We start from the raw sequence: 25821 nt of genomic DNA on the forward strand, positions 1-25821 counted from the left end.
AGCAAGAATCTTTTTAGATAAGAGAGTGAAATCAAAATAAACCTTTTATTTGTTCTTGTTCTAACTATGAATCAATATTTAGACACTGGAAAATATAGAGGAGATAATGGATAATAAAAAACAAGCCTGAAGGAAAAAATAGCAGGATCAATAAAGAGTGAATGTGATCAAGAGAGAGAAAAGGGATTGTGATCTGTTGTACCTCCACTTGTGCTATCACCAAGGTCCTCCTGAGCTTCCATGGTCTTTGAGAGCAGATGAATTGGAACAAGAATTGTACAGATAGGCAAGTTTTGACGGTGGATTAAGGGATCTTGGGTTCAACAGCAGGCAGAGTTTGTGGTTCTTCTTGAGTCTCAAGAGCACATTCAAGCAGTGCGGGGATTCAGATTGTCTCAGACTTCAATAGCACATATGGGATTACATGCATAACTTTAATACGCAGATCCAAATTATCTATCCAACACTATACACCCACAACTTAGCCTGTATCATGTATCTATATAGTTTAGTTGCTCTCCTTCTGTACTGAATGACAATTATACTTTGACTCAATGTACCAAACCATGTCCTTCATCTCTCTTAGCTCTTGTTTCACCTTACTTACCCTCAACAAAAACTACAGGCTCAGAAAAACATTTTTTTATTACTGAAATTAAGATTTTGGGTTTGTAAATTGAGAGCTGGGAGCCTCTCAGACTTGGCAGGAAGTCATCCACTATTAGCTTAACTAATCCTCTCAACTGGAGGGTCCCAAAAGATGTCCCCGGGGGACGCTCTCTGTAGGTCAGGCAGCATTTTGAGTAGCCCGGCTTGGCCACTAAGGAGCGGGCGGCTCAAGCCCGTTCAATTCCCATCCCTATTTAAAATTTTAAGATTAATTCTGCTCTTTGTGGGCATACCCTGCCAGTCCCACTATCAACAAGAACCAAATAACTTATTGATAAAAGCGTAGGGGTTTTCCTGTTATAGCAGGGTGATTACCACCAGTACCACTGGATTACAGTAGGGTGATTACCACCCCTGGATTATAGCAGGGTGATTATTGCCACTGGAATGATTCCTCCCTTTGAATCTTGGTACTGTAGGTGTTTAATAATGGTTTGCATCTAATCATAATTCACAATGCCAAAAACCACATCAACTTGCAAAAGAGTTGGAAGTCAAGTTCACCACCTGCAAGATTTATTTCCTGCTTGTATAGTATAGTACATCAAGCGCGTCTGGGCACATGCCCCAGTCCCGCGCGGCCAAGTGCCACCGGGGGTTTGGAGGGTGCCCAGAGGGCTTGATTGGGGAGGTCGGGCGGGCGGCGGATCTTGGCACATGCCCAAGTCCTGCTTGGCCGACCCCAAGCTCTGGGCCAATGGGATCATTGCGGTAACATATCTAGACTGATGTGTGTACCAGCCATTGGATGTGTCAATATTGAGGGCCAATACACTGCTAGTCTTGGGGAGGAGAGCGCCCATCAAGGAGAGAACTAACCCTCCTTGATGGTTGGTCTGCAAACCGGTCATTGAGAGGGAGAGACGACTCCCTTCTTGCTGGTCAATATGTACCTGTATCAGTCATCAAGAAGAGAAAGTCTTGATGACCAGTCTGTAGACCAACCATCGAGGAGTGGAACTTTTCTCCTCAATGGCCTGCATCTTTGGCAGGCGTGGCACCCTTGCTTGGCCTTGGCCCAGCGGGGCTTTGTGCCGAACCCCGCCAACTTGGCCATGTGCCAAGCGGGGGTTTTGGGTGTGTCACACACGCTTTGGGCTCGGCCATGCGGGCTTGGGCTTTTCACCCCCAAACTTGTGCATGTGCCCAGACGGGCTTGATGCACTTATGGTATTCAAAATTGCATATGCCACTGTTCACATCAAATCATAAAGCCCATTTTGGCTGGGAGATGTCAGCGTGCATAAAACTTAAAGTGACATCTCCCAGCCAAAATTGCGGTTTATGATTTTATGTAAAAAAATCTTATGCAATTTTGAATACCATCACTATATCTTTTTTTGCTTGGTGCATAAGTGCGCTGCTGTGTATTTATTTTCAAGTCATCCAAGAAGCAAAAAAAAAGGAAAGGAAATGTAAGGAGTGAAGAGTCTACAAAAAAGGGGATACTGGTTGATTGCTATTGAATAAAATAGACACCATGGTAAGTTGAGTGGTTTATGTTACTGGATAAGTGAATAACAAGGCTACCAGTAATTCTAATATGTAAAAGGATGGGGTAAGTTTTGACTTTGGAAATTAATCGAGAAGGGAATTGGAGAAGATAAGCTAAGAAGAGAGAAGGATAAAAACAGGAAGTTGTTTTAGGAGGTCCCATTAGTCTCAGCAGTAGATGGAATGGTTGCGGCAATCAACAAAGAATGAGTCCCGCCGGCGGCGCATCTGACGACTTTCAGTGTTCCGCGGTCAGCGCCCTTGTTGAGAGCCTTGCTAGTAAGAATTTTGGGAGTCTCGACGAGCTCGATTTCTTCGCCGTCTTCATCTTTGCCCTGGCCGAGCTCGTTGCTCTGACCGAGGCCCCAGCTGTATGCGTTCCCTTGGTTGTCGACGGCTAGGTTGTGGCGGGTCCCGCAGGAAATGTCGATGACCGGATGAGGAAACTCTACCCGGGCCGGTGTCCGGAGACATTGGCCAGGAACGAAGCCTTGGTTGGCCGCCTCTTGCTCGACCTCCAGCCGTTCAGCCATCTCGTCCCACTGCGGCGCCGGATCGTCCTCCTCATCATCTTGCTCTTCCGGTTTCTTTTGCTTTCGAGCCGCCAGACGTTCGTTGTATTTGACCAGGCTACTCTCGAACTTGACTTTACGTTTCTTGAGCTCTTCTTCGACAAAGGTCTTCTTCTTAGCCGTCCCCGCCTTGCGCTCCTCTTCAGCAGCCACGATCTCCTTCGCCGAGTGTGCGATGCCGATCTCGCTATTCTCGTAGTTTCCAACGGCCCATACTTGCCCGTTGTCGAGCAGGAACAGGGTGTGGAAGTCCCCGCCCTCGATCGCGACAACTCTAGCCCCGTCGTGTTGGTCCGGAGCCATGGCACGGACGGGCGTCGGAACACTGACGATCTCGTCTTCCCAGCCCGCCTCCTCACTACTGATCCCAAGCTGGCCGCGCGTGTTGAGACCCCAGCCGAAAACCGTGCCGTTCTCATGGACCGCAAATGAGTGGCTGCCTCCCGTGCCGAGTAAGACGATCTTCTTCAACGACAGGCGCTCAGGGGTCAGGCCGTTCTTCTTGCGTCGCTCGATGATTTTCCGCCCTAGTTGCTGCTGTTGTCCATTTCCCCAACTGTACACGTGTCCTTCGGTCGTCAGGGCAAGCACGTGGTCGTATCCACATACGACCTGGGACACTGGGTATTCACGCAAATTCGAGACGCGAGTGGGGACGAGTTGCTTGGGTGAGGTGCCAACCTTGCCGTCAAAGCCAAGAAGACCGTCGTTAGACTGAGGAATAGAGATTACCATGCAAATATGACATTAGCAAAATTCAAGTAATATATAGAATACATATAAAGAGAATAAACCACTGACGCGAAAACTACCCCAAGCCACTAGTTCTCCTTCCTCGCTGACAGCGACACTAACAGAATCACCAGCACAGGCGCGCGCGGCCTTGAAAGGGGTGCGTCCGGATTCGGGATCGGGTTGAGGCGATAGAGTCGCGACGCACATGGGTCGAGTCTCCAATTCTTCTTGCTCGACGCCCAGAATGCCCTCAGTCTTTCTTCCCAGCGCGGCATTGTCGTTAATTCCCCAGCTCCAAATCTTCCCTTCGCTATCGATCACCAAGGTGTGCATGCCTCCAGCCGCAAGATGTATAGGCTCGGCGAACTCCTTCTTCTTGCGTAACTCCTCGATCGTCGAATGTACCGCCGGCTTCCTCACATCGTCCAGCTTCTCGGCCCCCATTCCCATTTGTCCCATATCCCCGGCTCCAAAGATCAAGGCGACGTGCGAATCAGGTTGAGCTTGCTTCAGCCATTCATGCTTGTCGATCTTCATCGAATTTAAAGGATTCCCACATCGTACATTGATCTTGACTTGTTCTTCTGATGAATACTCTATCTTGACCTGGGGTAACGGGTTAAAATTTGATCGAAGCGCTTTGGTTGTAAACAATGGCTTCGGGGCCGCGATGGGTGCGGCAGGCCGCTGAGGTTTGGCTTTATCGGTTTTAGTCGGTTTAGCGGCTTTGGATGGTTTAACAACTTTAGAAGGCCTAGGCGACTTGACGGGTTTGGCGGGCTTGGTGGGCGCGATAGTTGGTTTTTGGCGTTTTGAGGGTGGAACTTCTTCAAATAGTACAGGGTCTATGTTGGCTTCTATTGGCAAGTCTTGATCTGCGTTCGAACGCGGTTTTGATGTTGAGTCAACCCCATTCGGTCGAGTTTCTGCGTCAGATTTTTTGGGTCGTCCCCTTTTCTTGGTTGGAGCTTTGGTAGTGTTCTCCTGAACTCCTTCCGCGGGGGTTTCTTTCGCACTTACTAATTTTTGTATCGCATGAATCAGGAGAAAAATGATCGGGGTGAGTACTTCTTTTTTCGATTCTAGGTTAGAATGGAATGAGCAGTCTAGTAAATTAAAGTAACTAACCTTTAGGACGACCCATGCCGTTCTATATTACTGAGGACAGTCGTTCGATCTCCTGGAATGATTAAATAGGCGAGGTATGTAGTGAGAATGCTGGGTGACCACTGGTTGGGATGGGGGACAAAAAAATCTGTACCCCTGAGCACCGGGTTCAGACTTGGTGACACCCCCTGTGACACTCGGGTGTATGCATGTATGTAGGTGTCATTGACGGTCAACAGATCACTGGCGTCAGAGGACCCTGGCACGCGCGGTCAGAGGGTACGCATGAAAATCAATTCAAAAATCGTGGTTGGCATCAGTTGTTTTCCCTCTGGAGTCTGGACTATTCAATCAAAGTGAGTTTTTTCTTTCTATTGATATGAATGATTTCATCACTAATTCAACCTGAATTTAACTTCTTTTTTAAACAAACTAGGATGGTTTGAACCTGTTGTGGTGCTGTGTTTCATTATTAGCATATGTACTTAGTTTATCAGGTAAGCCCTGTGATGTTTCCTTTCTTCTTTTTTTTCTCTTTCTCTTTCTCTTTTCACTCTTGTGTTTTCTTTTAGCTCCGTGACCATCTGAAATCTTACACTCTCTTTTGCTTCTTATTCACCGGCATCCCAGAGCATAAGAGAACCAAACCCACCCAAAAACCAAACCTCTCAACCAAGGCCAAGGCAATGATTGTCGGGATGGCAAGGGCAGGCAAAAGTTTGAACTTCCTTTCAAAGGAGTTCAAGACTGCCAAGTCAACGTTATCTGGAGTTGTTAACTGCTGGAAGGAGCTAAAGGAACCTCAGAAGTGGTTCACGGTAGGAACGATGATTTTCATGTATGTAAACATAGGCAGGTTTATATACATGAAAAGAATGTGAAAAGGGGGTCTAGATGAGACCCTCTACGCGTAACCCAGTGGGGTTACAACACTCCCCCCTCAGCTAGACACCACTCATGATCCTCCCCCGGAACTTCTCGAAAGACTCCTTCCCCAAAGCTTTTGTAAAAATGTCTGCTAGTTGTTCCGTCGTTGGGACCCATACTAGATCTGTTTTCTTTTTGTATATGGCTTGATTAGTAAGAAAAAACTCGCGGTCAACGTGTCTCACCCTCTTATTTGCGGAGTCATCCGTGCTTACGCGTATCGCGGCCTGGTTATCACAATGCAAATGGCCTGTGAAATCTTCCTTGAGGATGTCAGCAAGTAGGTGCCGTATCCACAAGACTTGCCGAGTACCTATTCCAAGGGCCATGTACTCCGCTTGGCAAGTGGATGCCGCAACCGTCGCAAACCTTCTTGCAACAATGGGAAGTTACGTTATCCGTAACAAAAAGTAACAGATAACGTAACTAAATTGGTGCCGTTATCCTTGCGCTAACGGCAGCATTGTTTTAGTTACGTTATTTTTTGATTTTTTTTCTGTTTTATTAGACCCGTTACGTTATCCCCCGCAATCTGAGGAGGATAACGTGCGGATAACGCGGGTTTTTTGCCTATTTTACGGTGCTTTTACGCCAGATAACGCGGTTAGCGCGTTATCGGCGTTATTTTTTGCGGCATCAAGGCGGAAATTCGCCTCTGTTACGTTATCCAAAAGAGCGCAGGAATATTTCACCAGATAACAATAACGCGTTATCTGGTAACGGTGGGAAGTTACGTTACAAAAATCCCGCTAGATAACGTAACGTAAGTAACTTCCCATTGTTGCTTCTTGAAGCCCATAGAATTGGACAACCAAAAAATGTTACCAACAACCCGTAAGTGGACCTGGCGTGTTCGCCTCCACAGGATGCGTCTACAAAGCATTTGAGCGCCTTACCACTGTCCTGAGGCGACAGATTTAGTGTAATGTCTTTTGAGCCAGCCAAATAGCCTAGCAGATGTCGAACTCCTTTCCAGTGATTTACCCCAGGTTGCGCTGAGAAATTCGCCAAAAGGTTTACCGCAAAAGCGATGTCTGGGCGTGTACCAACTGCCAGGTAGCTAAAAGATCCCAGAATGGAAAGGTATTTGGTCGAATCACCGGGCACACCATTTGGATCTGTTATCAGTTCTAGAGCCGTAGGAAGAGGTGTCTTATATGTCAGTGCGCCATCCCAGTGATCCTTCAGTACCTGGTCAATGAGCTTAGGCTGTCGAAGTAGAAAACCGCTCGTCTGACGCTGAATTTCAACTCCAACGATTGACTCCAAGCCGTCCGTCCACTTGATCTGTAGAATACCCTTCAGGCTCTCCTCTACTTTACGCAACAACACATCCAAAGATCCGGTGATGACGCCGTCGTCCACATGGATCCATATGATACCAATCGCGGAGCTGTGCTGTAAAGTGTATAAGCTGTTATTGTATTGGCTTGCCTTGTATCCCAAACGCTCCAGAATTCCTTTCAAATGTAGCCACCAGCATCTCGCCGCTTGTTTGGTGCCATAAAGCGCTTTGTGAAGTTTCATCGCGTAGCCCGGTGGTAGATTCATCCCCTCGGGTGCCTTTACCCACACTTCTTCATCTATGGGAGAGTTAAGGTAAGCTGCAACGAAATCAAATGACCTAACCTGCCAGTTGAATTTAGCTGCTAGGCTCAACAGGAGCCTTAGCAAAGCAAACGTAGCAGTGGGCGCAAACGTCTTGTTAAAGTCGTATCCCTCCCTCTGTGTAAAACCTTTCGCGACATAGCGCGCTTTCCATCGCACTATTTCTGACTGATTGTTTGTTTTTTCAGCAAAGACCCACCGACCATCGAGCGGTTGTCGGTCCTTTGGGCAAGGCAACGCTGACCAGACCTTCATCCTGAATAGGTTCCCGAGTTCTTCTTCAATAGCAAGGGTGAAACAGCTTCGCTGCAAACAGCGCAGCGAAGCGGTCAGCGCAGCGGTTTTTGGCCCCGCTGCGCTGCGCTGACATTCAGCGGGTGGGGCGCTGCGCTAAGCGCTGATAGTTCTCACCGGAAAAAAATGTTGATAATTAGCGCGCTAAATCAGCGGTCTGTCAGCGGCAGGACCGCTGCGCTGACACTTTTTTCAGCGGAAAAACCGCTAAATTCAGCGCAGCGCAGCGGTCCAAAACCGCTGATTGGAGAGCCATGGGGTCGGACATGACCGCTGATCTAAGTACAACATTAGAAAAAAAACCAATGAAAAAAAAGTAATAAAAATGAGGAGTGAGAAATAATTAAATATAAATGAGGAAGAGGAAGACATTAGGCTACTTTTTGGGGGGTTTTGGCGGGTTGGGGGGGGGAAGAATCATCATACTTTTTGAACTTTGGGTTTTTCCGTGCACTGTCAATGACTTTCTGGCAGTCTTCAAATTCTGCACCCATCCTGACACCATTCACAAGCCACACATCGTCCGAATCCTGAATCGTATCGACATTAATCACTTGGCCTGTACGTTGGGAGGTTTGCTTCACTCCTGCAGCTCAAACTTCCTTATCGGTGGAATCTGCAACATTCTTTTTTTTTTGATTTGGTACTGGTTTGTGCTGGTGCATCAGAGAATGAAGCGGCGGGTCGACGAGTTTTGGTTTGAGTCAGAGTTGGGATGAAGCCAGGTCGAGTGCTAGGAGTACGAATGCGGCTGGATTCCCGGCGGGTGGATTGGGGGACATTGATAGGATCATCAATTGTGTTAGGAGGGGTGCAAGGGTGATCAGTCTGGTCCTGGTCTTCATTATCTTCACTAAGTCCGTTGTCTTCAGCCATGGTGATGAGGAGAATCAGAGGAAGGCAGGTCGGCTAGGGGTCAAATACGTGGAAGCCAAACGGGATAGCACTTGGGCCACGTGCGTGTCACTGCGGAAAAAATGCGCTGCGCCTCACTGACAGCGGCGCTTCCGCTGCGGCAGCCGTCAGCACTCACAGCAGAAACAGCGCGCTGACAGCTGAAATAGCGGTCAGCGGCAATTCAGCGCAATTTCCGCTGCGCTGCGCTTTTTGTCAGCTTTAGCGCTCATTTATCCGCTGCGCTAACGCTGATCACCGGAAATTGTCAGCGGTATAAACGCTGAAATCAGCGTCAGCGCAGCGGCCAGACCGCTGCGCTAACGCTGATTGGGCTGGAGAATCAGCGGTGGACCGCTGCGCTGCGCTAAAAGTGCCGCTGATGTCAGCGCAGCGCAGCGGTTTCACCCTTGTCAATAGCGTCTCGCCACTTTAGCCAATTCGCTGACTTCTTCGCTTGCAGGAAAGTCCTCGGAACTGTAGCCGCGAAAAAGGAACACTCTTGCAGGAGCTTGTCCACGATCATCTCCTGTTTGGTAATCAGAACGTCGGTACTGTGGTCGCCAAGACAAAGCCTATTCATAACGAAATCTAATTTGTGCTTGTTAGAGGGAGCGTCAGCAATGGGCGCCGGCACAGATTCCTGAACTGGAGGCAAGGGCTTAGGGACAGTGAGGGGTTTATAAAGTGGGGGTCGCTTCACTTGCCAGTCGACGATTGCTGATGCTACCAGTTTGTTGGTATCACGGATCCAAAAAATCCAACCCTTGCTGTCGTCGCAGTTCGCAACTACTCGTCCTTCGACAGCTCTGTGATCCAGCTTTTGCCTCTTTTCAATGGGTACATGTACAAAACCTACCTCACCAAAAATCCAAGCCGTGTCGAAAGATGGTCGTCTTCCATAGAATGCTTCAAAAGGCGACCTTGATCCACTCCGTTTGCTGGGTATCCTGTTCAATGTATCACTTGCCCAAATGTAACTGAATCCCCAGAAGGATTTATCGAGCTTGCTGTCAATCAATAAAGTCCTTCCCATTTCACTCAGTGTACGATTGTAGCGCTCTATCGCTCCATTTTGATAATGGTGATACGGCAAGGCCCGTTCAGCTTTAATCCCTTTGCTTGCGAGGAAAGTAAGGAATACGTTACTGTTGTATTTGCCTCCATTGTCGCTCCTCACAGTCCTAACCTTATCCCCAGTTGCGCACTCCCATCGTTTGATTGTTGCGATCACCATCGCACAAGCTTGATCCTTGCTCTTCATGATCTTTGCTTCGGAGAAACCGGTACCCAGATCTCGAATGGTCAGCACGAATTGCCCTTGGTTGAATGTCGGAACTTGAAAAGGGCCGACAATATCTGTGGAGATCACACCTAGGCGAGGGATAATTCTATCAGTAGTAGAGAGTCGATTTTGCAGCAGACTCTTGCTGATGGCGCAGATAGAGCATTTAATTTCTCCCGGTGGAAGAGAGACAGGCAGGTTGTTACCATTCCCAGACTTGCATAAATGCTTGATCTTTCTCAAGCTCGCGTGACCAAATAGCCGATGCCAACACATAAGAATCTTTTCATTGTTAGTCAAATCCTTATCACACATTTTCAAGTCAGTAGGAGACATATCCAGAGGCACATAGAAGTTATTTTTAAGATTGAGACGTTCAGACGTTGAGATAGGGGAACAAGAAACGTTTAGGCTTTTGCAGGAGACATGGCGAGGGGAAGAGCAATTCGGCTCGTAGTTTTGGTTGATAACAGGATGAGGAAAAATCCATTTATTGTGTCGCGCCACGAAGGGACAGGAAAACACGTGGTTGCCGTTGCGGCAAAATATGTCATAACGGTCCTGTGACACATCATATGTGAAATAGGAGTTAGCTTTCCTCAACGCGGCTAGGGAGATCAGGATTGTTCTCGCTAGCTCACAATAAAGCACACCGTGGATTGTAACCCGTTGGTTGTTCACTCCGTCAAACTGAAGATTGCCTTGGCCAGTGATAAAGGCGGTGTTGCCTTCAGTAGCTACTTTTAGGGGAATGGGGTGAAGGAATGAGCAAAAGTTGAAGAGAAAACGACGATCACCACAGAGATGGTGAGACGCACCAGAATCCACTATCAGTGCTCCCTCAGCCATTACCACATCCGCATGACCAAAGTTGAGGTCGGCCAGGTCATCGGCCAGATTGCCGAGCTCCACCATGCGTGCCGAGTGATCTTTTGGTTGTTGCACCGGCGCTTCTGACATCCTGGCGGCAGGCTGGGAACGTTGGCGTTGACTCATTGCTGCTTGAGTCGCAGAATCACTTCGGCCGTTTTGATATTGAGGTCGGTATGAGTCGCCGGGTCGGAAAACTTGAGGAGCTGGTGGTCCAGGTGGTCGCATGCTGGTTGGCGGTGGTTGAACCGAGGGATAGGTGCCTGTGTAACCTGCTGGCGCCACGATCGGATAGAACGGTTGAAAACCGTGCTGCTGTGGGATCGAGTACTGGTTGTAGCCGCGATGGTGAGACAATGGTCTTGCTGGGCCGTGGTTCGGGCCGTTCCGGGCTCGAAGAGGGCAGTCTCGGAGCATATGATTTGGTGAACAGCACTGCCAACAGACACCCGCTTGCATCGCTAGGAAATCCGTTGCATCCGGCGTGTTGTCTGGATGGGGAGAGACAGCATTTGGGATACCTATGCTGTTCTGGGTATCGGCTTGCATTGCGAGGGGTTGGGTGACCGGCATAGGTTGATCTTCAGCATCGATTTCGCGTTGGTGGCGGATGTTCTGTTGCACAATGTTGACAGTCCGAACAATGTTGTCGAAGTCTGGAACGGTCCTGCTGCGTGACGCCTGTAACGCCAACTCCACTCTCCGATCCACTTCTCGCATCACCTCCGGTTCCGAACCGAGTCCATTTTGAAGAACCAAACCAGGAAGATCACGATTGAGGTCGATATTTTGTCGGTGGAGCTCATCAAGATGGTCAGTGATCGCCATATTGATCGTCGCCGAGGACGCATGATCACGGATATTAAACCGAAGTAGGCGTCGAAATGCATTAATTTGTGCCGCCCTGGTGATGACATTGAAGCGGAGGCGGATTTCAGCAAACATCAAATGCGTGGTTGCGAAACGCGCCATGGGTCGGCGCAGAGTCCTGTCGATGGAGGAAAGCAGAACCAATCAAGCAATCCGTTCATGTACTTCACTCGTCGACGGGAACATGAGATAATCACCGTCATTGACGGCATCACGCATACGTTCCTCCACAAAATCTCCCCATACCCCAAAGTTAGACCCGTCAGGCAGGAGGCGATCCTCGTCTCGGATGAGGTTGACAACTGAGGCGATAATAGCCGCTGTGTTTCTGTCTTCGGCAACATTGACAACTGCCGGAGGACGACGTGTGGCGGGTGGCGGAGGGGCCGCTGGCTCAGGCCGGGGAGTATTGCCGCGGGAGTTCGGAGTATTCACGGCGGGAGAAGACATGGTGATGGAAAAATTGGTCGAGTAGGGAAAAGAGGAATAGGGGAAAAAAATGGAGGATGAAGTCGTTGTCGGTGGAGGGTAGAAAACGAGAAGGAGTAGAGTTTGTGAGGAAAAAAAATATTGGAAGATCGATGACGCAATAAGGAGAGGGAAAAAAATGGTAGATTGAGAGCGGGATATATAAGAGTATGTTGATGGGTGGAAAAGAGAGGGATATAGGAAAGAGGCAGGGCAATAGAGACCGGGTGGATATTGGTGTATGGTTTTCGGGAGGGGAAAAAGAGAAGACGAAGAGAAAAAAAATTGGGTGCTGAGGCAATAAGGTTGATCGGAACTTGTTGGTCGAGTCGGACAGAAGTTAAAAAACTGTTCAGCCCCTGAACTCAGCATCCTGAGAGCAGGTATACACGGCAGTAGCTAATCGCGTGCAGCTTATTAGGTATAGTTATGCTTTGTTGAGGAAATCGAGCGAATGATAAGTGGAAAGTATTTGAAGTTTGTCAATGTGATTACGGTTCGATTACACCCTACACTGGGATACCCTCCACGGCGGACGCACTTTTAAGGTTTTTCTCCGAAAAACCTTCAAAGTGGGGGATTTCATTTGGAGGACCTCCGAAGTCGAGGTCCTTTGGACATTCTCCGAAGTTTCTCCGAATTTTCTCCGAAGTTGCGGCGAAAACTTCGAAGTCCATTTGGATTTGACAGAAATATCCGTCTGACCAGCGGGTTGGACCGGATCAATACCCACTCTGAAGGGCCTTCGGAGGAGGAACCCCGGCCTCCCAAGGATGTTCGGAGGTCCTTCGGAGGCCCTTCGGATGTTATCCACTCCGAAGGGCCTTCGGAGCTGGAATCCCGGCCTCCCAAGGACATTGGGAGGTCATGCAAAGTCCCTTCGGAGTGGATGACATCCGAAGGGCCTTCGAAGGTGGAACCCTGGCCTCCCAAGGATATTCGGAGGTCATCCGGAGGCCCTTCGGATGTTATCCACTCCGAAGGGCCTCCGGATGACCTCTGAACATTCTTGGGAGGTCATGCGAAGTCCCTTCGGAGTGAATGACATCCGAAGGGCCTTCGGAGGTGGAACCCTGGCCTCCCAAGGATTTTTGGAGGTCATCTGGAGGCCCTTCGGATGTTATCCACTCCGAAGGGCCTCCGGATGACCTCCGAACATTCTTGGGAGGTCATGCGAAATCCCTTCGGAGGTGGAACCCTGGCCTCCCAACGAAGTTCGGAGTTTAAATTTTCTCCGAACTCCATCGGACTCAAGCAGTCAAGACTCAAAACACATCCACGTCACCAACCGAACCACCGCCAGCCCCACCACCTCTGCCCCTTTTTATGCCTATCTTTACCTCATAATGGCATTGCAAGACTGACCTTCTTTTTTTGTGGAACATACAGACAGTCGAGCAAGGCAGTGTGTCTTTGGGGTGCTGCCTCCTTTTCCTCCTAACAAACAAAAATTGCTGATATGTTTCTCTCTTCCTTCATAACTTCAGATATAAATCAATACAGATAGACACTCCGAAATACGTATGTATCTACGCTTCCTTGAAGAACAATGGAGTCTGAAACTGCGTACTCGCTGCTCCACTTACCAAGGACGGCAAGCTCCGATGAAATCTTGTTTGCGTATTGGAAAGAGGTACGTCTCCTGTTCGCTCCTTTCGCCGAGTGCAACGGGAGAGGAGGATTGTTGCCCCCTTACCATGTGTTCATGAGGAACTGTAGGCTGATTTTTGGCGCGCCTCCCACCCATCTTATAGTCGTTGAAGTATCATCCTCGAAGAATTGATCCAGGGGACCGGTTCATTGAGATCCATTTCAAGAAGCTAGCCGATGCGTATCAGACTTTGATTGATTGTGAGTGACTTGTTATGACCAGTTCATGAGTAGATCTGACAATTTTTGGGGCCGTGTCACAGCGCAGAAGCAAGTGGAGTATGACAAGAGGCTGGACTGGAAGGAGCTCAGCAGACTCAACCGGCCCAAGAACCCCAACAGCTCGCGGCTGTATGATTGCCAGCAGGTCGACCCCGCACGGCAGCGGCGCCACTCGCTGGCTGCCCCGCCAGCGGCCGCCGCCCATCGATCTGCCCCTCCCCCGGCCGTAGTGCCGGAGAGGAAGAACCCCGCACTCAGCAAGACCCATCCGCTCCCGATCCAGCCTTTGCCAAGGAGCCTGCAGCACCACCATCCCCCGGCTGAGCCCTCCAGGGCACACTGAAGCTTGATCGGCGGGATGGCTCCGATGCCCCACCAGCTCCCCCCCCCCCCCCCCCGCCACCGCAAACCAACCGCTCAACCGGCATCTTCACTCTCCAAGCCTTTCGCCCATCTGCCCATCCAGCCCCCCACGCGAGCAGGCTCGTGTGGCCCAGCCATCCAGAACTCATGCTCAAGACCGCCGTCGAGTAGCGCTTCCCGACTCGATGAATTGCTGCTCTCCATGCGCTTGGCCCAGTACCACCCGCCACCCATCCATCATCGTCCCTCACCGCAAGAGCACAGCCAGAGTTCCCATCTTTCTCTCCACACCTGTAGGCTATATCATGTATTTACATCTTTATACATACTGTAGCAAGCAGATTGCTTGTTTGAATGGATAATGAAACCCCTTTGTGAGCACTGCAAGCTGTCTGTGGCTTGCTCGCAAGAACGCGAGCTATCCAATTCTAAACGGGCGGCAAATGCGACCCATCCAAACTGAAAGGGGGGGCCATATGTGAATCGGGCCGGGTGGCCCGTTCCAACGAGCAACCCAATCAAAACCGGCTCACTTCGCGAATGCACTTCGAAGTTCCTTCGAATGTGCCCTTCAAACCAATCGGAGGGCATTCGAAGGCGGCAATCGAAGAAACTTCGAAGTCTAAACACTTCGGAGGCCCTTCGGAATATATTCGAATTTACTTCGAAGATTCCCTTTGGAGGAGAGTCGAAGGAGCTTTCCTTCGAAGGTACTCCGAAGCGCATTCGGAGTACATTCGACATCCCCCTTCGGAGGGCCTTCGTTTCTGCTGTGGACCAAGGTCCGCGACGTCCCCTGCTACTGGCGGGAACTTCGAAGGATCTCCGAATATTATTCGGACATCCTTCGGAGTTTTGCGTCCGCCGTGTAGAAGACAGAGAGAGACAAGAAGGAGTTGTTTATCCAATGAGATAAGTAGAAATAGATATGATTTGAGTCGAGATAATCTTTAAGGGCTCATAACCTGAAGGAACCTCAGAAGTGGTTCACGGTAGGAACAATTATGGTGTTCAAAGTTGGTTTGCATAATTTTATGCATGCATAAATCATAAAATCATAAAATCATTTTTGCAGGGGATATGACTGTCTGATTATGTAATATAAAATTTCCTCACCAAAATATTTTTATGATTTTATGATTTATGCATGCATAAAATTATGCAAACCAACTTTGAACACCATAAATGATTTTCATGTATGTAAACATAGGCAGGTTTATATACATGAAAAGAATGTGAAAAGGGGGTCTAGATGAGACCCTCTACGCGTAACCCAGTGGGGTTACAACAGGAGCGCGGGACTAACAAGTCCAAAAAACCGCCCGGTTGACCACCCATGACCAACGAGCACAATGAGCACCACCTACAACAACTTCTCGAGTACAATCGCCGCGACCCAATGAGACTTATTGTTGAGAGACTCGCGACTCCCATCTCCATCAAGACTGGCCGCCGACGAGCCCACAAGCTGGGCTTCAACATCCAAGTGGCTGTCAACAAGCCCTTCATCAATGACAAGCACAAGGCCAGGCGACTCGAGTTTGCCTCCAGCCACCTGGCTTGGACAGTTGACCACTGCTGATCCGTCCTCAGGACCGACGAGTCGTCGTTTGAGCTCGGGAAGAACTCGCAGGCGGTCGTTCTTTAGCAAAAGCCTGATGAGAAGTTTTGGAAAGAATGCCTTGCTCCGACATTCAAAAGTGGGTGATCATCTACAGTGATCTGAGGCGGCTTTTTCAATACGTCAAAGGCTCCAATTGGTTTTTTGCCCCCCGGAAGGACAAACACCAAACAGCTCATTGAAACTGTCTACATAGGCAGCCTTCAACCTTTCATGGACAACATCGATGAGGCGCATTGTCCCACCCTCATGGAGGACAACGCGCCTGTCCACACCGCGATCACCAGCCAGAACTATTGGGCCAGCCACCGTATGAAGAAGATTGATAACTGGCCAGTCCAGTGCCCCAATCTGAATCCAATTGAGAAAGTCTGGAAGGACCTCAAGGTTGCTTTCCAGACGCTCTACAGGCCCCACTCAATCCACAAACTCAATGAAGCAATCATCCAGGCCTGGGACGACTATCCAACCCAAAATCTTGACCACCTACTCAAGTCATCGCCGCAGCTTATGCAAGCCGTGGTCAACACAGAAGGTGGTTCCACCCGCTGGTAGAATAAACCTTTCACATCAACTTGATCTTTTTTGGAGTTGATGTCAAAGGTTTGATGAGCTTCTGAGTTGATGTCAAAGGTTTATTCTACCAGTGGGTGGAACCACCTTCTGCATTGGCTGTGGCATTGACTTGAGGAGGTGGTCAAAGGTTTGGGTTGGGTATTTGTCCCAGGCCTGGCTGATTGCTTCCTTGTAGAGTGTCTGGACGGCAACCTTGAGGTCCTTCCAAATGTTCTTGATTGGATTCAGGTCAGGGGACTGGACCGGCCAGTTATCAAATTGACGTGAGATCAAGCTTTTTCTTCCACACATCAAATCCAGAATGTTTTGACAAGGAGGAGGTGATTATTTGAACAACAAAATCAACTTTTTTCAATGCAACCACAATCCTGTTTGTTCTGGTACTGGGATCTTCAATGCAATCTAGTTTGTCTTCAAGATTGTTTTCTGGCTCTTGATTTGGCAGATCCTCATCATCTGAATAGCAGTGGGCCACTACACTACAGGGTGACTTAGTGTTAGCTTAGCAGCGCTAACAGCTTCCCTCTTTTCCTGTAGTTTTATTGCCTTGCTACAGCCACTATGCTGCGTTACACTGTGCTACAGTGCTTTTAGCGGCAAAAGAGGCAAGAAACACGCTAAAAAGTGCTGTGGTGCAGTGTAGCAGGCACTTTTTGATCCCTGTGCGTGTAGCGTTAGCGCAGAGAAGGTGGAATTCTGCTAACACTGCACTAAAATCTAGTGGAATCCCACTACGCTACACCACACTGATGCTAAGGTTAGTGTAGCTGGCCCACTGTTTCTCTGAATCAAACATATTGTAACTCCATGAACACTTGGACAGACTTTCAAGCTGTGCAATGCTGTGCACTCAAAATCATGGGATGCTGGAATCTGATTTCAGGATTTTATTACTTTCTGCCTGGAAACAATCATGATCTCTGAACCTCAAAGTAGATCTTTGATCCTTTGTCACAGCAGAAGGGATCAATATTAGTGGCTGGTGGTGATCAAGGTTTCTTTCCTCAACCATTCCATGAAGCAAAGCCATCAGCTTGCTATATTGCTTAAATGTTTATTTTCCCTTGAAATCATTCAACAAAAATGTCCTGTTTTGGAAGTGATATACTTGGACAAGAGGTTCAACCTGATTTGACTGATTGTCTGGAAGACCATGATCTAGAATTCCTGAATTTCTTTGGTTGACAAGAGGTTGTACCTACTACCATTCCAAGAAAATCAAGCCTATTAGTTGTAGCGTGCCCGGCTGCTTCTTGGCTTCTGTCTGCTGTTTTCACCTTTGGGAGCTATGAGTTTCTCAGAAGTGAAGATGGGAGCACACATGCCCTCCAAAGATGAAGGTGAGCTATTGGAAAACAAAGATGATTGGTTGATAACAGGGCTGATTAGGTTTCAATCAAGAACAAAAGTGATGGTGAAGAGTTCCCAAAAACTGTTTGACTATGTACTCACAAATTTGACTTCAAAGAAAGAGGACACCTCCATTAGTCCAAGACATTATAGCTTGAAGGAAAATTAAACTGACTCACCCGTGAAAGCTAGAAATTTGGCAGGAAAGAACTCCATTCACTTGACAAATGTGAACTTCACAACCAATGACTTTGTGGAGTTCACCGTCAAAGGCTTCTTCAAGGTGATTGACAACCTGTTGACTAGGTTCTTGTGGATTGCTTGGATACTAAGAAGCGTCCCAGTCAAGTCAAACAGTCGCTGTTGCATCTATTTGAGGAACAACCCCGGTTTGGAATGAACCAACTGGACCATGAATCAACAATCCTTGTTTGAGATGGTCGGAGGCCATCCATGTGTTTCATAAGATTCAGGACTGCAAACAATCACCTTGGATTCTCAGTAAAGGATTATCCATTGCTGGAAAGACTTCCAGGAGATCTTCTTTCAAAGAGTTTGACAGATATGCAATTGAGAAAATCCCTTGAGTGCCATTTGGACGGCCACAACCTTGATCACTGGCAGATAGAGTACAAAAACCATGGTTGTAACAAAGCATGGTTGGTTGGTTTGGAGGTGTTTGTTGAGAATGAGGAGGGGGAAAGGGCACAATAGATCAGCTTGATGCTGTGTTGGGTGGAAAATGGCAGAAAACCAAACCTTTACTGGTGCTGTGCCTTGCTGTACACTCCAAACCCATAACTTTAGCCCCATGAAAATCTTGAGTGGTCCAAGATTAAGGAGAATCACAATATCTTGTTCCTTGGGCTCATTGGTTTTGTTGGGACTCTTTGCAATTGCTTCAAGCTTGGGAAGAAAGCCTGTTGTTTGTTTGAATTTAGTCAAACCCAAATTTCCAAGATTGAGTTTCTTGATCCCAGCTGTCAAAACAAGTGCAATCTTGTGGCAAACACATTGAATGTGATTTTTGTGAAGATTGAGTTTGGTGTCCATTTTAGTGTAGACTAAGTGATCCACTTCAATGGACATTATTCTATTATTTGAGCCTAAATCAGTAGCAAGGGTGTAAACACTACGCTATGCTACAAAAAGCGCCCTTTTAGCGTAGCGCAGCGGGGGACCGCTGCGCGTCCAGCCCAAAAAGCGTTAGCACAGCGGTTCCATTGCTGCGCTACCGCTAAAATTAGTGGTCCCCTCTCTCTCTCCAACCCAAAAAGCGGTAGCACAGCGGGCAGGGCGCTACTTTCAGCGCAGCGCAGCAATCCAAAAACGCTACACTTTTGGCAGCAAAGTAGCTACACCTCTTCTTACTGTTTACGGAGTTCAGCCCCAGAAATGATGTAACCACTGCACTTTTCTGAAAAAAGCGGTCATTCAGCACAGCGCAGCAGGGGACTGCTACACAGACAGCCCAAAGAGTGGTAGTGCAGCGGGTCCACTTCTGTGCTACCACTGAAAGTAGCAGTTCCCCACTATTTCTCCAACCCAAAAGGCAGTAGCGCAGCAGCTGGGGCCGCTACTTTCAGTGCAATGCAGCCATCTAAACAAACGCTATGCTTTTTGTAGCATAGCTGTTACACCCTTGTCAGAAGTCTGTCCCAGAATGTAGCTATGGGGAAAACCCAGTAAGATTATGCTTTTGGAACACAAGTTGGATCTGAACATGCAACATGACACTTAGTGTCCCACCGGCACAGACATTGACACTAGTGACATCTAGTTTGTTTTCCTCCTCACAGTAGCTCCCCCTGCCGGATGGCACAGCAGCTCAGGGAGGCAAAGTTGGTAGCTGTCAGGGTGTGCCTCTAAAGTGGCGACGCACTGAATGGAAAAGGTCAGTTTGTGAGTTCCTAAAGAGGAAAACACCCTTGACTCAACCATGGAGCAGGAGGAGAAAGCCACGCCTCCTATGGAGGGGCTGGTAGAGCTTAGCCGTACCTGAACCTAAGAAGGTTTTTATGAGAGGAACTCTAGCTTACCTGGAAGGGAAGAGAGTGGAGAGAAAATAAGTATGGGCTGGAAGAAGAAAAGGTGGAGTGGAGAGAGAAGTCTGTATAAGGAAGGCATGGAAACTGTTGTTTGGATAGTATAAAGCCCCAGTTGTTTTGTATCAAACAAGGATGAAGGGCTTTGTAAAATAAATAATGATCTGAGGAACCTTCAATTGCGTAGAGGCTCTGGGTCTTCTATAGCCTAGGAGGCCAGGCATTCATTTATTCTGCGCCCTCATGCACTGCCAGCATATTTGGCTGGGATGAAGTCATCCCAGTTTGACTGGGATGCACTCAACCAATTCAAAAAGGGTTGATCTCATCCAATGAAATGTAAAACCAAGGGGGGTACCTTGGATTGATATTTCATCAGTTGAGATCAACCAAGTTTAAATTGGTTGATTTCATCCCAGTTTAACTGGGATAACCTCAACCCAGCCAATTATGCTGGCAGTGATGGTATTCCTGCTTGAGAACAATCCACGTGTGGCATCTTCACATGGATTGTGCTCACTCAAGCGCAACAACCAGGGAAAACCCCCAGCCAAGTCTGACAACTCATAACAGGGATTCACATGTTTTTGAAATAAAAGTGTGTCACCTGATAATTTAAGGCACTCTGCCTCTTTTCTAGATAACTCCGGGTTTGAATGGTTACCGCACTGGTTTTCCGCAATTCATGTATCTATTCAGTGCCCCACAATGGGCCTGATATGATTCGCCTAGTCTGCTTCAGGTCCAAATGCTCCGCTTCTGCACAGTAAACTCTGCAAGCAAGTAAGAATTTGGGTGTTAAAAACTCCTGCAATATAGCAATACACAATAGTCAAAAGTAGAGATGGCACTTGGGTACCTGTTTGCGGGTACCCGGCACCCGCCAGCAGGTACCCGGTGTAGGACTCCAGGGATGGATGGGTAATCGAAGTTCCTTTGAGGGGGAAATAAATTGTATGAATAGGTTGAAAGGCTATTACAATCTACGGGTGGTTTGAAAGACCTGCCCCTCTAATAGTACTATGCAAAAAACCAAGAGTCTTGTAATCAATATTTAAGAAAATGTGGCAGATTCCAAGATAGCTCTTACTTTTATATAGTAATCTCTATCAGACCTAAATATCTAATTCAATGTGTTTTTAGACCGGTTATAACTAAGGATAACGTGGTTTGTTATGGTGAAGTTCCTCTACTGTTGTTGATGTTATAATTTGTACTACTACTTCTACTACTACTACTACTACTAATATGCTAATAAGGAGAATGGGTTGTTGGTTGGTTGGTTGGTTGTTGGTTGGTTGGTTGTTGGTTGGTTGGTTGTTTGGTTGGTTGTTTGGTTGTTGATTGTTGGTTCTACTACTGCACTAACACTCTACTGACTGACTGACTCTACGCTACTCAATACTACTACTGCTAACTACTACTACTAAACTACTACTGTGACCAAACCTCTGTAGGCTGATGGTGAAAAAGAGAAATTATGGGGGGGAGAAGAGCTCCTTTTATATTGAAGAGTGAGGGATTTTAGCTCCAGGGGAATGTGTTTGAGGGAATTTAGCTGCAGGGGATCTCAGTTGCACAGCATATGTACACCTGTACTGCACAGCCACCCAAACAATGAGGGAATTATGCTGCAGTGACACTATTTGTACACCTTATCTGCCTGCATATATTGCGCTGCCTGATGTCATGCGTTGCTATGTACCCAAGCCACCTTCCATATCCTTCAGAATATGTTGCTATGTAACCAAGCCACCTTCCATGCACGCTGCACCCAACTAGAATACTCCTCCTTTCCACGATTTGGGGGTCAAAGCCTCTTTCTGGTCCTCCTTCCTTCCTCCTCCCTCGTCCATGTATCCACGTCGTGTATTCTTCTGTCCAATCCGCCCGGTGACCAAAGGGTGTATGTATGTAAATGTTGTAACTGTTGTGTAAGATTATCTCCTCCTCTTGCAATGGGTTCCACCTGTATGTAACTGTACTATCCCAATACCTTTGCATATGTCCTTTTGGCATTGCAACAGGCACAGAACACCACACCAGAACACCCGCTCAGCACCCGCCGGCGGGTGCCGGGTGCGGGTGCGGATGTTCAGTTTTTGGGCAGGAAAAAAACGGGTACCCATCCGGGTACCCGCCCATCTTGGTGGGCCAGATGGATCGGAGGGATCTCTCCTCAACCGGAGCAATCCCTCCGCCCAGAGGTGTGTACACCTCCTCAACCGGAGGGACTCCTCAACCAGAGAGTCCCTCCGGTCAAGGAGTCCCTCCGGTTTCTTTGACTGGAGGGATCCCTCCGGTCAAGGAGTCCCTCCGGTTTCTTCAACTGGAGGGATCCCTCCGGTCAAAAAAGCTTGTACACCTCTTCGACTGGAGGGATCCCTCCGGTCAAGGAGGTACTATAGCCCCGGGACTCCGGGAGGAATCCCCGGGTCAGCGAGTATATTGATGACCGGGAGGGAATCCTCCCGGTCATTGATATAATCAATGGCTGGGAAGACTTCCTCCCGGTCATTGATATAATCGATGGCTGGGAGGACTTCCTCCCGGTCATCGATGTAATTGATGGCTGGGAGGACTTCCTCCCGGTCATCAATGTAATTGATGGCTGGGAGGACTTCCTCCCGGTCATCAATATACTTGCTGCAATGATCGGGAGGAAGTCCTCCCTCCCGGTCATCATTAATATAATTGATGGCTGGGAGGACTCCCTCCCAGTCATCAATATAATCAATGGCTCAATGGCTGGAAGGACTCCCTCCCAGTCATTGATATAATTGATGGCTTGATGGCTGGGAGGACTCCCTCCCGGCCATCGCGATGAGCTTGCTGACTGTGGTAATCCCTCCTGGTCAGCAAGTGTATTTATTGCTGACCGGGAGGGATTCCTCACCGGCAGTGAGTATATCAGAGCGGGTACCCGCCCCTGCACCCGGCACCCGCCAGCAGGTACCCGGTATACCCGCCAAGCACACGCCGGCGGGTGCCGGGTGCGGGTGCGGGTGTTGAGATTTTGCAAAATTTCAGGCGGGTGCCCGCACCCGCGGTGGGTACCCGGGTGCGAGAGGCCATCTCTAGTCAAAAGTATAGCAGTAACTACAATAATACTGCAAAGTATGTAGTAAGTAGAATGATAGATAGAAAATGAGATGAGTGAGAGAAAAGCCGCCCCAAAGTCCCTATTCCTCCACTCCCTCCACCCGCATAACTCCGCTCTCAGCCAGTGTTGCCCGTGTCCTTCCTTTCCCGCACTCGCCAAAACTCTACATGCATCATTTCCCAGCCTAGTACCACTCCAAGGGGAGTTCTCCCGCACCCTCTGACTAGCCTCCAACCCCAGTCTCTACCTAGCGCTTCTGCCCCAACGTTGCCTGCATCCGCTGCCCCAGTTCACCTGGTGCCGGTCCGCAATATTCAGTCTGCCCAAAAGGCCCGCCAAAGTCCTACTCTAACCAATCCGCTAATTCCGCACATCCAAATTGTGGCTTGAACCCCGGTTCCCATGCACCCATGTCAATTCCCTGGTCCCGCAGCTTGCCCCATTCACCAACTTTCCACATGCTTTTGTAAGTGGTACATTCAAGGTTTCCCTCAGTCTACATATGGGACGGATAAGCACACCTGCTTTTTGTCTTGTTTGGATATGTAAACTGAGCATTTGCTCAGCCGCCCCACTGCATTTCTGCTTGTGCTGCGGTGAGCGGACATTCTACGCCACTTGCCTATATAAACCACCACAACATTTTTGAATCCTAGTATATTTGTGCGCGCCCGTGTCTTCTGTGGCACATGTTGGGTCAGTGTTGGCGCTGTCTGGACTAGCCAACGGCTGGCAATAGCCAAGGCTGCATTTGCAAGTTTTGCCTCCCCAATTTTAGGGCCCGCAGTGGAGATGCTCTAAGTTTCCATCTATCTCCTGGAAAGTTGACCTTTTCACCAAATGGTATGAATAGGCTGGACAGATCTTGAAGTTGTTTCTGGAGTTGATATACTTTTCCTGACAAGCAATATAGATACAACTTCTGAGAAGGAATTTTTCATAGAAATGAGCAAACCTGAAGGGCCTGAGAATTAGTTGACTTATGAGATTAACTGTTGGATATTGTGGCTGCCTATGGTCTAGTCTGTATGCTATTATCAAAGCATAGCTTGTATAAGTTGAGGCTGTTTCACATCCACATATCCTTCCTCACTGAATCAAAACCATTTTATCTTTGTGCTCAGCCAACTGTCACAAGACTTGCGTTTGTGATTTTCAGCTCCCCAAACCTGGTCCACCTCAACATTAACCCTGTGGATACAACTAGCTTCACTAGGAGGCCCAAAGACGCATTAAGGCGTTAGCTTTGCGATCACAATGATCAATAACCAAGCGTTGGTCGATGAGGCGCTGATCGGCCAGATCTTCTACGATGCCGCAATCCTCCTGCACAACGTAAGGCCGTCCCCAACGGTTACATTCGGCGCCGAACCGAAGATGCCGACTGCTCCGACCCGCGTCTGCCCTACCTCCATCCCGGTTACCTTCCGATCGTGCGCTGGTGATGTGATCAGCTGTGAGACATAGTTTGGTCCATACGAGTGCGGCCAGGTAGGCGTCGATCAAATGATGCGGCGAGCCTAGCACTAGACGGGCAAAGTAAAAGACCCATCTCATCATAGTGTCCATCAATCTTCCTATGATTGGTCTTTTTTGGATTGGTTTTTATCGAGGGACGTTGGGGGATTGAGACCAAGACCATAATTCAAGGTTAAGATTTTGATTGGCTGTTTCAGTTATTTTAGGAAGGACGAACAAGAACATGTTCCCCGCGACGACGCCGGGGTGGGCGACAAGACTGACGACGGAAGAATCGAGGCCGTGCTTGGCGATGATGTCTTGGAAAGCTTGGCCGACGAGTTCGGATTGATACTTGGTACTTTGGTAAGCATGGGCAGTCGAATGGAAGCATTCGAGATCTTTTCTGTCGAAGAAGGCTGGCTGGCCGTCCAGTGAACCTGTCCAGATAATTCTTGTCCGACTCGATGATCGCTTCGACCCTTTGGCCAACAATGGCAGTGATTCCCGCGCCAGTAAGTAATGACTAAACACATTCAATTGCCAGGTTTCTGGAATTCCGTCGACCGTCTCTGTCACTTCTGTTGCTTGAATCAAGTAATCTGGATATCTATTTTGATTTTGTTCACCCCTCGATCAACAGTCCGGGTGGATGTGGATTTAGTGCCAAATCTTCGGTGGATCTTTACCTCTCAACCAATCAAACAAGAGGGATCCCCAATGACCTACGTGAGTGCATTCAAAAAGTTACGGAGGAACGCTTTGACAAGCCCGATCCAGTCGATCCCTACGAACGGCCCACCACCAGCGTTCAGCAAGAGATGAGTGAGATAGCCGTATCGTTCGTTGACCAGTTTGACGGCATCGACGACCGACTGGGCACGGTAGAGGTCCATGGGTATCCACTCGATAGTCAACTGATCCAGCCAACGAGATCGATACTCGTAGAAGCTCATCGTCTCGACTTGTCCGGACTGGCGGTCGATGTAGCTGAACATGAGCGCATCCTGCTCGTGCTTTCCCTCGGCCTCGATCAAATTCCGGAGGCCCTTCTCGAGTTCGATCTGCGTCGCCCGAAACTTGATTTCACTTCGACATCCCACGAGTAAGGTCAAACCGTTCGGAGTCGCATATATCGACTGGTAATCCCCCTCCAACTCGTCCTTCTCTCGCTCGATCTCTTCCCTCCTCTCCTGCTCAGATTGGAGATGATATGGTGATGATAGGTCCAGCTGAAACGGCTGAGATAACTGGTATAAAAACCTCAAGCATATCCCGAGTCCCACCGCACCGGTCCCTCCTACCGTTTAGGCAAAGTGGCATTGAGAAAATCAGCTGAAGTTCGAGTAGGCTAATTTTTGAACAGCGTGCTGAAAATGACAGAAAATCATTTCAAAGACGGAGAAAGAAAAGAGACAACAGAGATACAAGAAGCGTACAGACCCGTGATCAAAACTATCGGCCTTGGTGCGAACTTGGGGTCTTCATCCTCGTGCCGCCGCATGGTCTATGGGACAACTGATACTTGGGCAGATAAGTCTGAATCCTCGAAATTCTTGCAATAACACTCAAAGCCCTGTCAAGAGGTCATAAGGACGATGAATGTGCGATTGGGCTGGACTCGCACGGGATTTAATCAA

At 48.5% G+C, this 25821-nt stretch overlaps 2 protein-coding genes across 2 annotated transcripts; both read right to left on the bottom strand.

Moving 5' to 3' along the window:
- Positions 1–2312: 2312 nt before the first annotated feature.
- Positions 2313–4614, bottom strand: PtA15_8A45 (uncharacterized protein; the record flags this gene model as incomplete). The annotated part of the gene is made up of 3 exons (XM_053171892.1): positions 2313–3449; positions 3537–4489; positions 4599–4614. The coding sequence occupies 3 exons, from the start codon at positions 4612–4614 to the stop codon at positions 2313–2315; spliced, it is 2106 nt and encodes a 701-aa protein (XP_053022699.1).
- Positions 4615–23935: 19321 nt separating this feature from the next.
- On the bottom strand, positions 23936–25685 carry PtA15_8A46 (uncharacterized protein; the record flags this gene model as incomplete). Its single annotated transcript, XM_053171903.1, has 4 exons — positions 23936–24311; positions 24420–24791; positions 24911–25481; positions 25625–25685. 4 exons carry the CDS (start codon positions 25683–25685, stop codon positions 23936–23938), a joined length of 1380 nt encoding a protein of 459 aa, XP_053022700.1.
- Between the last annotated feature and the right edge of the window lie 136 nt (positions 25686–25821).

This window comes from Puccinia triticina, chromosome 8A, assembly GCF_026914185.1.
Source record: "Puccinia triticina chromosome 8A, complete sequence".
Taxonomy (NCBI): Eukaryota; Fungi; Basidiomycota; class Pucciniomycetes; order Pucciniales; family Pucciniaceae; genus Puccinia; species Puccinia triticina.